Here is a 15,831-nt window from a genome sequence, read left to right as displayed (position 1 = left end):
TACAATCTTTCCCTTTTTAAATAGATAGCAATTATATCTCTACATTTTCTGCATTGCTCTATTACTACGCACTCCTTATCAAATGAAACCAAGAGAAGAGTGCAAATAGCATTTCCCGTTAATTTTCCAATATTGAGCAATCGAATCTACCTAATATAGGTAGCAACCATCGTTCCCACTACAGCATTCCATAATAAGCGTGGCACACGCGCGCTAAAGCATACCAACAAGCAAATTGCCTGTTTATCTTCTTGGCAACGAATCAAAAATTGGATTCTTTATTTCGTCACCGCAAGTTGTTGGGCGTGAAAATGACAAACACGCGTGTCAGTTTAGCTAATAAGAAACAAACGTCCGTATCTATAATAATGCTGGTTGGCGAATTTTTATGGAAGGCTGTTTGGCATTGAAGAATATAAATTACTCGAGCCCACATTTATTGCAGGTTGCCCGGACTCCTGCAAACATTTTTGCCCGCGATTTACATCGAGACGTTTTATTTCTTAGGTGACTTTGGTTTTGCATTTGTCAAGTTTAGCAGAAACGCGATGTCGACATCGTTAATCAACGCACAGCTTGCGCCGACATACAGACTACCACATGTAAAGGATTACCAGAGAGATTACCTCGAAACTGTCTTCAAGAGAAGCAAAAATCTTCGAGACAGTGATCTCGTTCTGATGGCAGCTCAAGTTGGCATGTCAGTACCGGAAGTGAAGGTAAGTGGAACGCATCTTGTGCAATGTTTTTCCCCAAAGAACACAGACCTTAATTATTGTTCTGTTCGTACCAGTGGTATTTTATAGGTGCAATTTCTAGATGAGTAAAGCGCAATTTCAATAAACTTATAGTTTCAGTTGGGCAGCATCGAAAAACCCAAAGTCTGGGTTTCCCATTAAAATTTAAGTTCACGCCTGAATTTTCTATATCTAATGAAAAAGCCATTGTACATGTCCGACATTACTTATTTCTGTACATAGCTTTGAGAAAATTTAGTTCGTTACTTAGTACATCGATCACATATTGTGGAAGTACCTCGCCACGAGTTGTTTTGGTATTGAACTACTCTAAATGAAAAGCCACTTCTCCGATGGAAAAGTATACCGCTATTTATTTAAAACGTATACCACTACTCAGACTATGACATTGATTGACATTGACAGAGTTTGACATTGATTGGGATCTCCTCGGTGGGTAGTTATGCACTGAGGACTTGATGAACCCAGTGACGAGATATTCGAAATGTGAGATACAAGATGGTGCAATAAGTGAAGTAGGGATGGTTAAGTGTAGGGACAAAAGCCTCAAGCTATGAAAAGCTATATATGTGCTTTTTTTTTTTTTTTTTTTTTTTATTATTTGTAGTTAGTACAAGTAATTTAGTAAAAAAAAAATACATTTTATCTAAATAGAAAGATATAAATGCTTTCTATTCGGAGTAGTGCAATACGAAGACATCTCGTGAAGAAGTGCCTCCACAATAAAAGATTGATGCATTAAGCAGTAAATCAAGTTTTCTCGAAGCCAAGTACAGAAAGGAGTTATGCCGGATATTAGTATTAGTAACGGCCGCATGGTGCAAGAAAGCCTCTGGCTTATGCTGCAACAGCCAAAAAAAAAAATAAATAAATAAATAAAATAAAATAAAATAAAATAATTAAACTAAATAATAATTAATAAAAAAAAAAGGAAATTAAACCTTTCATCCTATGCGCTTCCCTTACCCGAAAGTACTATCCAGATGACCTTTGAATTTCCCCAAACTGTCGGCCTCTACCACCCATGAAGGCAACTTATTCCAGTAATTTATAACTCGCTGGCTAAAATAAAACTTCCTGCAGTCCAATCTAAACACTTCCCCCCGTAACTTGAATTTATGTCCCCTAGTTCTAGCATCATTTATAATCTTGAAAATTTCGTCCTCATTCATTTTACTGATGCCTCTCAGAGCCTTAAACACCTCAATCAAATCTCCTCAAAGGTGTCTAGTTTCCACTCTGCAACCCACATATTCGAAGTCTTTCTTCATAAGGACGCCCATTTGCCGATCTCACCAGGCGAGTTACCCTTCTTTGCACCCTTTCAAGAAGCTCGATGTCTTTCTTTAGGTGCGGTCTCCATACTTGAACACAGTATTCAAAGTGTGGTCTAACATAAGCCTTATATAATGGGATTATCACGTCCCTATCTCTACTTGCAAAAGTTCGATAGATCATCGATAGGACACCATGGGCCTTCCTTGCAACCTGTTTACAATGCTCAGAGAATTTCAAGTCTGACCGTATCGTAACACCCAAGTCCCTTTCCTCCAGTACTGGGTTTAGTTGAACTCCACCAAGTGAATAAGTTATTTTGGGATTACTGTTTCCCAGGTGTAATACCTTACACTTTGTTGGATTAAAGCATAGCTGCCATTTTTCTGACCATTCCTGAAGTCTATCTAGGTCTCTCTGAAGACGCTCAAGCTTGACAGTGATCTTTAACTACTCTACCAATTTTAACATCATCTGCAAATTTAGACATCACGCCCTCTATCCCTTCATCGATGTCGTTTATGAAAATTAAAAACAACAGTGGTCCTAATACTGATCCTTGGGGAACCCCACTTCTTACATCAACCCAATCTGAGGAATAGCCATTTATCACAACCCTCTGCCTCCTGCCCTGAAGCCATCCTTCTATCCATCTAAGGATTTTCCCAGTGATTCCAACCTGTTCCAGCTTATAAAGCAACCGCTCATGTGGGACTGAGTCAAAAGCTTTGCTGAAATCTAAATAAACAATGTCGAAATTATTCCCTAAATCCAGCTCGTGAGTGACCCTTTCGAAATAGCGAACCAGATTTGTTAAACATGATTTTCCCTTTACAAAACCATGCTGAGTATCCTTAAGAATTTCAATTCGATCCAAATGATCCTGAATTCCACCCTTGATCATTGCCTCCATGATTTTCCCTACTACTGAAGTCAGACTGACAGGTCGATAATTTCCAACTTCACTTTTAGAGCCACCCTTATGTATGGGAGATACATTTGCACTTTTCCAATCCAAGGGAATCTCCCCAGAGTCTAGTGATGCTCGCATAATTAGCCTCAATGGTTCAATGCACTCGTTTGCCGCCTCTCTTAAGATTATAGGGTATATTCCATCAACTCCAGGAGCCTTACTGGTCTGTAGGCTCGAAAGTTTTTTCATTAAATAATCTTGCGAAATTTCAATATCATTAATTACATATTTTTTTAACTTCGCTCCCACAATTTCCCATTGCCACAAAAGGCTTTTCATTTGTAAATATCGATGCAAAATAACTGTTGAGTTCATCTGCAACGGCAGCTGGTGTATTTATTACTATCCCCTTTCCCTTACGTAAAAGGTCCGATCTGGTTTGTCCTGCTCTTCTTGGCATTTATATATGTGAAGAATTCTTTATCCCCCCTCTTTGCTCTGTTTGCTAGTGATTTCTCATAAACTGTCTTTGCCTGTCGAACCTTTTCTGCGGCTCTATTACAGATCACCCTGTAGCTGTTATAGGCTTCAGTACTTTTTATTGCTCTGTAACCTTTCCATGCCACCTTTTTCTGCTCAAGTAATGTGGCAACTTCACTATTCATCCAACTTGGAACCCTTCTCGTGGAGTATTTTTTTTAATGGTATATACGCATTCAAAGCATCTGTGATTAATGTTTTAAAAGCGTACCACAGTTCAATTGTATTCATTCTCTGCGCGATATCTACCCAGTTAATAGAGGCCATGTAGTACCTTAAGTCATCGTAATTTCCTTTTCTGAAATTAAAACCCATTCCTTTGCCTTTTACTTCTGCTACGTCTCTCGTCATCATCCACCGTAGAACTCCGTGATCACTTCCTGCTCCTGGTTCCTCTACTGTCAACCCTGTTATGTCATCTGATTCATGTGTGATGATGAGGTCTAGGATATTCTTTTCTCTAGTACTTTCCCTGACATGTTGATACAAATAACAGTCATCTAGTTGATTTAAAAATTTTGTTCCCCATGTCGAGTTTCCTTCCCATTTACTCCAATCAATTAGAGGCAAATTGAAATCACCCATAATAAGGCATTAACGCTTACTTGCCCATTCCATTTGCATGTAGAGGCTTTTGTCATAGTCTTCACAATCACCTGGTCTGTAGATTACTCCTACTCGCATTATACCTTTGTTTCGAACTATCTCACACCATACAGACTCTATACTAGCATGTGAAATGTCTGAATCCGGGAAAGCTATCGTCGCACTCAGGCTGCTTCTGATAAGAAGCACTACCCCACCACCCCTTCTATCTAACCTATCTTTCCTAAATACATTATACAAGCCGTACTGAAACTCATCATCCCCAATTTCCGGGTGGCACCACGTCTCTGTAAGCCCTATTATGTCCGCGTTACTTGTTTTAACCAGCAGTTCGAATTCGCTCATTTTATTGACGACACTTCTAACGTTACTGTATAAACAATTAAGATTTACTGTTCTTGTATATTTAACAACCCTAACACAACCATTGAAGTTTTTTAGGCTCTCTTCCCTGATATTAGCTACCCGTTCACGTGAAACGTTTCTGCCCATTTGTACAATGACTTCTTATAGGTTTCGTAGTTTAAGGCTTTTGGCCTTCAAATTAATCACGTGTAATGAACAAGCTTAATATCTGACCTTTTTAGATGCAGAGTTAGGGAAAAAAATAACCAGATGAGTACTGAAGTCGTAAAAGAATAAAAAATAGCGAAGGTATTTAAAAAAAAAAAAAGTTTGTATCGAACCATTCCCACGCAGCTAAGAAAACGAATTGCGTCATCGTTCTTGGAAATGAGTTATAAACATAAGTAATAAACTAAGTGTAGAATGAAAATGAACACAATCGGAACAACACTAATGAGCATTCGTATCCACACGGCTTAATCAATACGACAGCAGAAGAGCTAACAGAATGAGCACCAGAGAAAATGAAACATTCTCTTACTAATAGGAATTTGCGTCTCTCATTTTTTGTTGTTATTCTCTTTGTAGTGTCCATTGTGTGTAAAGGGACTGATCGATCAACTTAAAATACCGCACAAAAATGAGCTCCAGACCTATCAATAAAGTTTACAAACTAGGCCATGGTATGAGAAAAATCCGAGGTCATTTTAGTCGATCAGTAAAAAGGACGATCCAGTTGTAAATGATAGAACTGTTTACCAAATTACTGATCTCTTCGTATACGATTACTCATCTTACTGATCAGTTTTCACTGACTTTGCAAAGATCTTTCTTATCTGTATGAATATGATCAGTATGAGTGTGGGAATTTTCTGAGATGGTTTGCCAGCGCTTGATTGAATCTAATTACTGTAGATTATTTTACTTCCTGTGGCCCAGGTGAATATTATTGGTCTTCTTTTATTTTCATTATTCGTTAATATCTTCTCTAAGCACGTGATGAGAAAATTAACGTTATTGGTAACCTGAAACCGTCCTCTGGCTATATCTGTTTACAATAATCGGTCACCAATTTAGTAGCGGCTTGATAAATGTATTTGCTACAGTGCGCAGAAATGTTTTGCTGTTACTATTTTTTTGCTTACTGAACTATTATGCCTTCTGAGCCACCCTCCTGGATAGCACAATTGGTAAAATCGCTGCTCTCCCCACATCTGATAAAGAAAGACCTGCGTTCGAGTCCCGTCGACGACGGGAGGAATTTTTATGGGCCTTTTTCACAACGTGTCTGAGTTAGTCGGTCTCAGGCGAGGGCATCATGGATTTTTTTTTTTAATCACGGAAACTTGGTTTTTTCATCCAGCAAACAGAAATTCGACCTCAGAAGGCACGCAATTTACAGCAATATATAACGAGCAATATGGCCTTAGTCGCTGATGTTCATAAAACCCTACAACAGCAACTTAGTTCAGTCTGTTGAAAATCATTAATTCTTGCTTCAAAAATCTGGCTGTAATCAAACGTCGCTCAGGCGTTCCCGTATGCAATCGATCATTAAATCCTGCTGACCACTCTTATGTCTTGAGTTCCTCTCCCCTTCCTCATATCTGCCTTCTGGTTAACATCCCACAAACATCACTATTTAAAAAAATAAAAAAAAAAAGTTCTGTTCATACTCCAGCACGACAACAATCAGAGAAATTAAATGATTTATAGAATTTCTTAAGATACCGATTTAGATTGATCCATCAATCCATCAAGTTAATCCATCCTATCTTAAGCATCAACTGCAGATTATACAAAAGGCGAGTACCGTAAAATTAAGCTACGCTATTAACTTGAGTTAATCAAGCAATTTAAAGTAGATACTTGACAAAAATATTATCATTAACCTTTTTATGGTCAAGCAGATCGAACAGTGGTCAACTGAAACGAGTATACTACTGACCTCTCGCACTGACCACGCACTTACGCCAGAGCTTTAAGTTTAATGCAGACTTACAATAGTTGCCGCCGTAGCTGGTCAGACGGAAGGGTCATAAGTACACGCGTTTTGAGCGACCGTGTTGACTATTAAATACGGTGCTGTTTCTTGTATTCTGTGCCTTGTGACTCCTCTGACCTGACATGTGGTCGTCCCGGAGTATAAACAGAAAAAAAAAAAAATTATTTTATTCTGTCATTAAAGAAAATTCGTCTCAACCGGAGGAGGTACCTAATAATATTAGGAAATGAAATGTGGCTCAGTTACAAAAAATTACGAAAGTTATGCAAGTTGAACAAGGTTAATCTATGTATTAATGTCCACACACCTTCAATTCAAACCCTAGCTAAGCTTCTCCTCTTTGGAAAAAATTGATTCGATGCTATGAATACGGTGGACAGTGAAAAATTCAAACTGAGGCCCATCAACAACAAAACTTTGGATATTTCCATACGAAAATACGCCACATTTTCTGGTTTTCTGCCGAACCACCGGTTTTATCCTATATGGAAGATATTAGTTGCTATGTTGATTAGACTAGCTGAGGATTGCACTTGTATTAATATCTATACAAGTGTGTGTGTGTGTGTACGTTCACGAGCCGATTTACATGATTTGTGAACTGAAACAGCTTTTTCGGTTTTTTAAGCAGGCAAAAACTACTGGGTTTTCACTTCAGGAGAGGGTTGCATATTTTTTACCTCCCAAAACCTCCGGTTCTTCGACAAACAAACAGCAAACCGTCCGAAGAACACACACAGAAATAAAATACTGGCGCCTCATAGCTTTTAGTTGCTTTGGAGATTACACGCATATATGATTCTCCTCCTTTCCATCACACCTGAAAGTTGTTTCAACATACTCGTAGAATGCTCAATTGGATACTGTGTTGGTTAAATAGAACCTGTGAGAAACTTCCCACTGGCTTTAGAGGAATTTTACACGTCAATCACTAAAGGAACTCAAGGGAATTGATCGTCAAAGATCGAATACCACCCTACATTTGCTAAACTTCCAACAGCCAGAATCGATATTCTAAACGTTAGTAACTATGTCATTCTCTCCCGTCCGACGAAAACTCAGTGAAGGGCTTGGACACCTAAGATTCAATCTAGAAGGCTGCACGCGATCAAAATTCTAAATCTTGCTTGCGTGGACTGCGAGATGTTCTGCATTCGAAAAAGTGACAAGAGAAATGCATCACAGAATTTAAGCCAAACACCTTCAGTAAACAGTGTATTGACTAAACACTAAGCTGAATATCGCATAAACAACTTTTTCGATTATCTGATAAACCTAAGTTTAACTTTACTTATGTAATGGTAACTTTTGAATAAGTTGTTACAGTATTGATACCTATTTGACTGTTAACTCATCCCACTAGCTTGCCTACTGTCCTGGAAAAAAAAATTGTAATTACTTTGCGTAAATTACCCAAATAAGCAATCCCACTAAGAGTTTATCATGAAAGAAACAAAAATGGTAATACATAACGAAACCTTCCTCAGACACACCCTCCATTAGGGCATCGTGTGGAGCTCCATCGTTGTCAACGTAATCTCCAAGATTTATACAACTGTGGACTTCAAACAATATCAGAATTGACACCTAATATTAATTTCTGTACCTCTTACTTATTGCATCAGTGAGTCAATACTCTCCTGAATTTATGTAATCCCCTTTCATTTATCAAAATGGATTTAGAATTTGAAAACGTAGTAATACCTGAGTGATGACAGCTTACAATAGAAAACTCTACGAATAATAAAAAAAGTTATAAACAAAAATCATTTTGAAGTTATTTTTACTGATAAGTATCCCAACCTATCTCCATATCCTGTTTTCACACAGTAAATATTTTGAAACCCAGATGGCAGCATTTTCAAAGACTAAAAAGTTAAACAGGATATGCAAGAAGTCTGTTTAAGGCTGAATTTGTTTGATTATTTCAATAAAGAGATCAAATTGCGAATATCAGATTTCACAGTCTGCCTTTTATATATTCTCAACTAAACGTGTTAAATGAGATTTTCAATTAGTGTGCACCAATTATTTTCATAAATAATTTAAAAGTCGTTCATTGACTGAAAATATCTCACTTGACAGCTTAATTCCTGTTCTGGGATACACCGTACAAGTTATTTCTAGCATTAAGCTTCAATATCATGGTGAAAATAAAAACTAATATATTATAATTTATTTATTATAATCTTGAAAGGCATTAAGCTTTCTTCCCTTCTTTTATTATACGACTGTGAATTGGTAAATACGTCTGAATACCAAGAGAGCATCAAAACTGTTTATTCCAGAAATATGTGAATACACAATATTAGAAAATTGCGCCTTCCCGTGTTTCTTACAGTTATTGACAATTCTTTTTTGATTCCTTCAGATAAGAAAGTATTTATGGTAAAGCATGCAGATAACTTTGTTCCTAATTTCATCCAAACGCGAAAAGACAAATGTCTAAGCCCTGAAGTGTGGGGTACATATCATATGGTCTCCAAATTCAACTGTTGGATGCATTTCAGTGTTGGCCTGGAAAAACAGGGCCGTGTATTGCCCTACTACACACGTAATTCCTCTTATTAGAAAATCACTCCATTTCGACCTTGCTTTCTAAGACTCAATCGTCTAGGGTAAGTTTATCAAAAATTACATTCGCATTGAAGCAAGGTCTTCTGAAAAATTCATCACGTCGAACTATACCAGGTCTGCCAGACCAATATCCATCTTACACTTGAAAGACTTAACAGTTCAGAGAACTTAAATGTTTTATGATGACATATGGCCGCAATCATAAGAACATTCTGCATACATTTCGCTTTAATCAATCCTTTAGACAATTTTTGCTATCCAATCTTCCCTTTGGAGGATCTGGATAGATCTTGCTTTCAACAGCAGTACAATCTGAAAGTTCTGCTGACAAGTTGATTGTTAGTGCCAATATTTTCAAATTTTGTATGACAGAAACTAGTACATGTTAAACATTTACTATTAAGAGAATGTAATTGATAATCGTGTGTGCGGTATTAAAATACATCTTACTCTTTTTTATTCAATCTCATACCAGTATCGATTTCACTTTAACGGCTTCCACACCAGCTCTTAACAGCAGTACTTAACAGTTAAAAAAAAAAAAAAAAAACTCTTCGCTTAACCATCAGATCCTATAAGTAATAATTTATTTTATGTACTTTTCTCCTATTTCGCTGGTTTTGAAAACCTTCCTGCTGCGTGTATGATCCTGATTTTAATGCTCACCAGATCTATTAGAAATTTCAACAAGCGTCAGCGTTAATTTTAAAAAAACTCTAACTTCCTTTACATGCTGCAAGAAATTTTTTCCTGTGCGCTTCAAAAGCGAACTATCCTAGACGATCGAGATTTTTCTAGTTTATCTTTGCCTTTACTCACATCCAACTGATTCTTAATCAGTGTGTGCAAAGGAATCGTTTTAGCAGTGGCGCGTTCACTTCACGTACTTTAGAGATGGGACGACTCCGTGTCCCATCTCCAAGGTAAATACACTTACAATCACGGTTTCCTTTCCACCGAAGCGACACCATGTCGAGTTGGACTAAGGAAAACTAAGGCCGTAATGCACGGAGGCGTGACCTACTTCTGTCGAAGCCTTCACTCGATTTATGCTCACGCGATAAGTAGAGGTGTAATGAACTCAAGGAAAAGAACGTGCAGCGAACAAGAAACACTTCTCGGTGAGCTTCCTGTTTGGTTCAGCGTTTTTGTTACTCCAAGTGTAATAAGAATGATGCAAGATTCCGATATTAATTAACTGGCAAAAAGGAGGTCAGCCACGCAGGGGTCGCACGCGGATTCAGCGAAGTCTAAAAGTTGACCCGCGCGTAGTAAATAAAGTTTATCGCATCACCATAACTGCAAATAGACCATTTGGACTGAAGCCATACACTACGCATGAATTTCAAACACGTTGTGCGTTTTGTTTAGGGTACGGGATTGCTCGATGATGCGTGAAGCAACGACTGTTTGACGTAACCCAGTACACCCTGAGATACTGTGAGAACATTCAGATATAAATAAACGAAGAGCATTTTTCGCTACAGCGAATTTTGGCAAGCATTACAGCTCTAAGTATAGAGAGAAGGTTAACGGCTGGTCAAGAATTGTAACTTAAGAGATCGCTTCATCCAAATGCACCATTCACAATGACTGCAAATAATTCACAAGGGATAGAGGACAAGGGCCACCCACTGCGTGGGGAGCTTGCGCACGGCACAAAGGCTCCTAAATCATTCGATTTAATAATAAAAGGCTCCTAAATCATTCGATTTAATAATAAAAGGCTCCTAAGTCATTCGATTTAATAATTTACAAATTTAAAAATGAGAAGGATTATCCTTGTTGTTTTGTTGTACTTTACTATAAACATTACAAAAGAATTACCAGCCCATCACATTATCATTTAAAATTTGTTTCAAGCTGTAAATTATAAGAAAAGGAATTTTTTTTAGCTTTTTTTCACAACGTGGTTGAGGAAATCTGTCTCAATCAAAGGTCACATGGTTTTTCTGCGAGGAACTCGTATTTTTTCGTCCAGCAAACAGAAAATCAACTGAAGCCTTATATTTTCAGCTTTATAAAAGATTTAAAATTCCTCTGATCCTATAAAAACATAACGTTTATTTTTAAAAGAATTTTTCGTATCCCTTAATGCCAACTCTTTCATGTGCGTTCATTATGTATTTGTGCAACTTCGGTACAATATGCATTACTTCCTTTGAGAGCTCGATATCCACCTTATCTCCCACATAGGGGACAATGAATCTTCTGAGAAGCTAGGAGAAAATCTGTAGACCAGCTAAGGAAGGTTGTAGAGGGCATTTCGGGAAATATGTACTTTTGGAGTAAAGCCCATTTTATGTGTTTGAAAAGTGATTAACGAAAAAGGCTTAATAAATGTGCTCTGAAGTAAGGAAGACCGAGTGGGAAGACTAGATAACCCCAAAGTGCTGGCTCCAGTTGCTAACCTGACTTGCATCGCGCTGACTAACTGCCGATTCAAACTGCGTTTTCCGCCCGGTGTGGGAGGACTAATTATATCCACTGTACTTCCAGCAACGGCCCCCCCGAAGAAGTTACGATGCAGATTGTGACATGCAGCTCTTGGTGCAGTTATGACAGACTTTTCGTCCTCCTTTATGCGTAAAAACCTTCTATTAATTTTATCGGTTAGAAATATTTGAAAGACGTTTTCTCAATTCATTCGAAACACACAAAAAACTGCTGTGACTCATAAAGCAAGATTTTCCGGACATTTTTTGTCGTTGGATTTTAGGAGCAGCGACAACTAAGGCCATGTTGCTCCGTGTATATTGTCCCTAAATTGTGTTCTGTGAGGTCGATTTTCTGTTTGTTGGGCGAAAAATCCAAGTTTTCGGGAGAAAAAGCCATGCTACACTCGAATGAGACAGACTAACTCAGCCACGCTGTGAGGAAGGCTCATAATTCCTCCCACCATCGACAGGATTCGAACTCAGGTCTTTTCCACCCGATGTGGGGAGCGATCCTACCAACTGTGCTACCCACGAGGGCCGGACATTTCTTTATCGAGCTCTTTTACTTGTTTTGGTATTACTCATAATTTTTTTCAGTGTAATTTAGAAACACATCCTTTATACACCCACCTATCAATGTATCCCCAGCGTATCTCAAATTTAAGGCCATTACCAAGGCCTTTATTTTAAAATGAGCCAATTGTGATTGACTATAAAGTGGCTAGTTTTAATTATAAGAACCCATTTTTATGATTAGATAATTAAAATTGCAGATATTTTCAAACTTCAGTAATATAATCTGAAGGGATGGAACAAATTTTGCTTAAGCCAGTATACGGGTGTATTGTGTGCGTTTTTATATGCAGCTAATCCGTAGATTCATAATACTGTATTCAGTCATCTAAAGAGGATGATTTAATAATTTTCAAGAAGTAGTTTCCTTTTAGCTTAGAAGTTTTGGGAGTTACAGAAAGATAGAAAGTGTAAACGTACAAAGTAAGAATAATGATATTTTTAAACTTAAATGACATCACATTTTTGTTCAATATAAATGTAGCAAGTTAGAATGTTCTCGAAAAACCAACTTAAGAAAATAATCTTAAAGTGACACTACTACGTTGCCAGCAACCATCTCATTTGAAATTGTTTTAGTCTGAGAATTAGGGTAATGGTTGTTTCCGCATTACTGTTGGTTTCTTAGCAATCCAGCATGCATGCCAAGAAAATCATGAGGAATTTTATTGAAAGAATTAGAGCTCTCTCTCCATAGTGAAATCTGAGAAGCAGCATTTAATTTCAACACTTAGGAAAGCTGGTAATTATTCGAAGCTGATGGCAGGATGTTAGAGATGTGCGTGCAACTTACTTGTAACAATTATCCGTATTACGTGTTTAAAGTTCTCTCGATAAAACAGCAGAAAGTACTGCATGCGTTTAAATGCTCTTAAGCAGATCATTACTATGGTCTGCTTGTTTGATTATTTCGAATAGTACAGAAAAGCCCATTTTACAAGTATGTAGACGAGAAGTTGTTCTTACCAAATTTACAATTCGGATATCCATAGAAATCTCAAGAACAAATAGATTAAATTAGATATATATACTAAACAAAACAGTAATTTGTTGATAAGGTTCGAGGCAAGGTGAAACACAAGTTAGTTAATGTACGCAGCGCATTGCATTTCAGGCGCGTTAGCAAATAGTAATAATTCATGATTTATAACAAAAAAAGCAAAGACTTATGGGCGAACTGGAAACGTTTGGTTTCTGTATATCCTCTATATTAATCATTCATTCCTCCAACCAGCGTAACTACTCTCAGTATTCAGTAAATAAATATTCATTTATTGTATCATTATCAGTAATATGCATGGAAAAAAAAATCAATTTCCAGATTTCTCTTGGTCCTATTTTAATGAAATTTAAGCCTCGTCAAATCATTCTAACAGCGAAATATAAAATTTCATGAGAAACCTAAAAGAGGAGAGCGAAGTGGTAAAATTTCGTGTATTATCAAAGAATTTTTGGCGACAAAGTTGAGCAAGCTGATGGGACTTTAGTTTTCACCCTTCATTTTCACTGACTTCTTGTACTGATATGGCTATCTCATTGAGATGGGTAGGACAGGTTCCAGTACATAATAAAATCCTGAATTGCAAAGGTGGATTGTGAGTAAGATATATTAACTTTCATTACACAGAGGGTAAAGTCGAGGGTATTTGATTCAGCTATGAAGACGGATCATTTCGTGGAAGTTTTGCGTTGTCATGAGAAAATATTTCTATATTTTCCTGACCACTGCATTTATTAATGTACTACATATCTGACTGTTTTTCAGTGGTAGCTCTCCCCCTCTCCCGATCAGGAATGAAAGTGCTCGATCGTAAAAACTTGGATTCCGTGTAAACATTTTTAGTACATTATTTTTTCTCTCCATTAGACATTACTCGTATACAATATTATAACATTCGCTCTTTTCATTCCAAATTGTACTCTAAATTAGCTGTATTGAGTAAGGATTTGAATTTACCTTATTTGTACAAGCCTGATATTTGTCGATAAAAGAGTCACAGAAGACATTTATTTGTTAATAGAGCCAATATTGGTCAATAAAAATGCCTTTTCTGTTCCCAAATTTTATAATCAACTTTGGAATTAAATTTTAAACGTGCAATTGAAATTTTAGACTCAAACTTAAATTGTATGATATTTATCATCTAATATCAGTGAGCATCAAAGTCTTAAAATATTAAATACTTCATGAAAAAATAAGAATTTTATTTTTCTAAATTAAATTTTCCAGAAGCATAATTCATCTCATCTGTTTGTATTTCCAGGTTTGGTTTCAGCATCGCCTTGCCTGTTGGAGACAGTCACAAGGTCTGCCTGCTAACAGTTACCACGTCTACGAGTAGTTGGAGAGCACTCAAAGACGACATCTTATGGAGAAACTGGCAATGTTACCAAACTTAATTATACATTTGAAGACAGATGTGTGTCGTTTGATTTCATATTGTTACTAACCTGTATTTTTTTATCCTCGTTGAAACAGCCTCATTTAAATCCGAGCCATAAAATAATCAATTATAACCTTTTTTGACAGAAGTCACGTAAGCAAATGTAATAATTTATCATATCCGAAAAGCTATAAATAAAACCATTGCATGTATATGACAGCAAAGTTAAATCGTAATCATTAATAGTAAAAGTATAAAGGTGCCTACTTTACTAACTGAAATGATCTACAGTATATGCACTATTTTTATGTAAAGAACTATCATCAGTCTCGCTAAATATGTGGGTTGAGATCCACTTCATTATAATTTTGTGTCTGAAAACTGATTGGGCTGTCATGCAAATCTGCTTCCTCGGGTATATAAATATTCAGTCTGAGGGTAACTGAGAACGAATAACATTGTGGCTAAGGGTTAGTGCGCCCAACAGCTCAAATCAGTCAACATTAATCGAAAAATATTAGAGAGCTGATACTGGGAATTGAACACGCCATACTTCGAAAACTTCAGTTAAACTCCAATTTCAAAAATAAACAGAATAAAGTCTGATTTATCAAATAGATACAATATATAGTTTATTCAGCGTTTTGAATATATGTATATTTAAAAATAATTGTAAACAAAAAGTAAAATACTTTTTAAAAGTTCTTAAAAGCTTTAAAATGTTTTACTATTTTAATTTTACCTTAAAATACTCCAAAGAGGCACGAGTTTATATACTAATAATAAAATAAAAAATACTTTTCCTTTTATTAGGATTCAATATTCAGGTTTAAAATTAATTCAAAACTAATACACATTAAGGGTTTTAATCTCTATTTCATTTCATGTTTACCCGTATTCAGAGGTTCCTTATTATTCTCCAACCCACACACAGTAGTAGCTGGTGGAAAATAAAATTATAAACACAATTATTTCCGAAACACCAAATGAATTTAATAAAAGGATACTTAAAATGAATTTATTTTAATGTATTCAGACTTTTACCATTTTTTATTCCCGTATAATTTTTGCCTCATTTCTCCTAATAGAAACTGAATAAACAGATGCCCTTTGATATTCTAAAAATGGATTTGCATTTTAAAAGAATTTCCTACTCCTGAAATGTCTCGCTTGTGTATAAAAGACTATTAGTAGCTGAACGTGAAAACGGAATTATAATGAACTATTCAACGAATACCAAATCAATACTGAAAATGTTTCTTCTGACGAAAAATATAACTCAGGATTGCAAGCAAATACTTCAAACACACTCCATTTTAATGTAAAAATATCACGGTTCAACCCAATTTAGAGCGAGTCTCCAGATCTGGACAGAATAGTCTTTTACTGTGTTTCTGGATTGCATAATTCGTGAATT

At 36.4% G+C, this 15,831-nt stretch overlaps 1 protein-coding gene across 1 annotated transcript; it reads left to right on the top strand.

The window, feature by feature from the left end:
• Positions 1-345: 345 nt before the first annotated feature.
• On the top strand, positions 346-15,191 carry LOC150089639 (homeodomain-only protein-like). Its single transcript, XM_090389571.1, has 2 exons — positions 346-719; positions 14,295-15,191. The coding sequence occupies exons 1-2, from the start codon at positions 549-551 to the stop codon at positions 14,370-14,372; spliced, it is 249 nt and encodes an 82-aa protein (XP_090245697.1). The 5' UTR covers positions 346-548; the 3' UTR covers positions 14,373-15,191.
• The last annotated feature ends 640 nt before the right edge of the window (positions 15,192-15,831 follow it).

The sequence above is a fragment of the Mastigoproctus giganteus genome, chromosome 2 (genome assembly GCF_048544385.1).
Source record: "Mastigoproctus giganteus isolate SK-2022 chromosome 2, ASM4854438v1, whole genome shotgun sequence".
Lineage (NCBI taxonomy): Eukaryota > Metazoa > Arthropoda > Arachnida > Uropygi > Thelyphonidae > Mastigoproctus > Mastigoproctus giganteus.
The sequence above is the reverse complement of the archived record's forward strand: the minus strand, read 5'-3'. Positions and strand labels throughout refer to the sequence as shown.

Bases quoted from the DNA above. Each gene is read 5' to 3' on its own strand.
- LOC150089639 (XM_090389571.1), top strand. From the start codon at position 549: ATGTCGACATCGTTAATCAACGCACAGCTTGCGCCGACATACAGACTA. The intron at 720-14,294 runs GTAAGTGGAACG...TTGTATTTCCAG, and splicing joins TGTCAGTACCGGAAGTGAAG to GTTTGGTTTCAGCATCGCCT.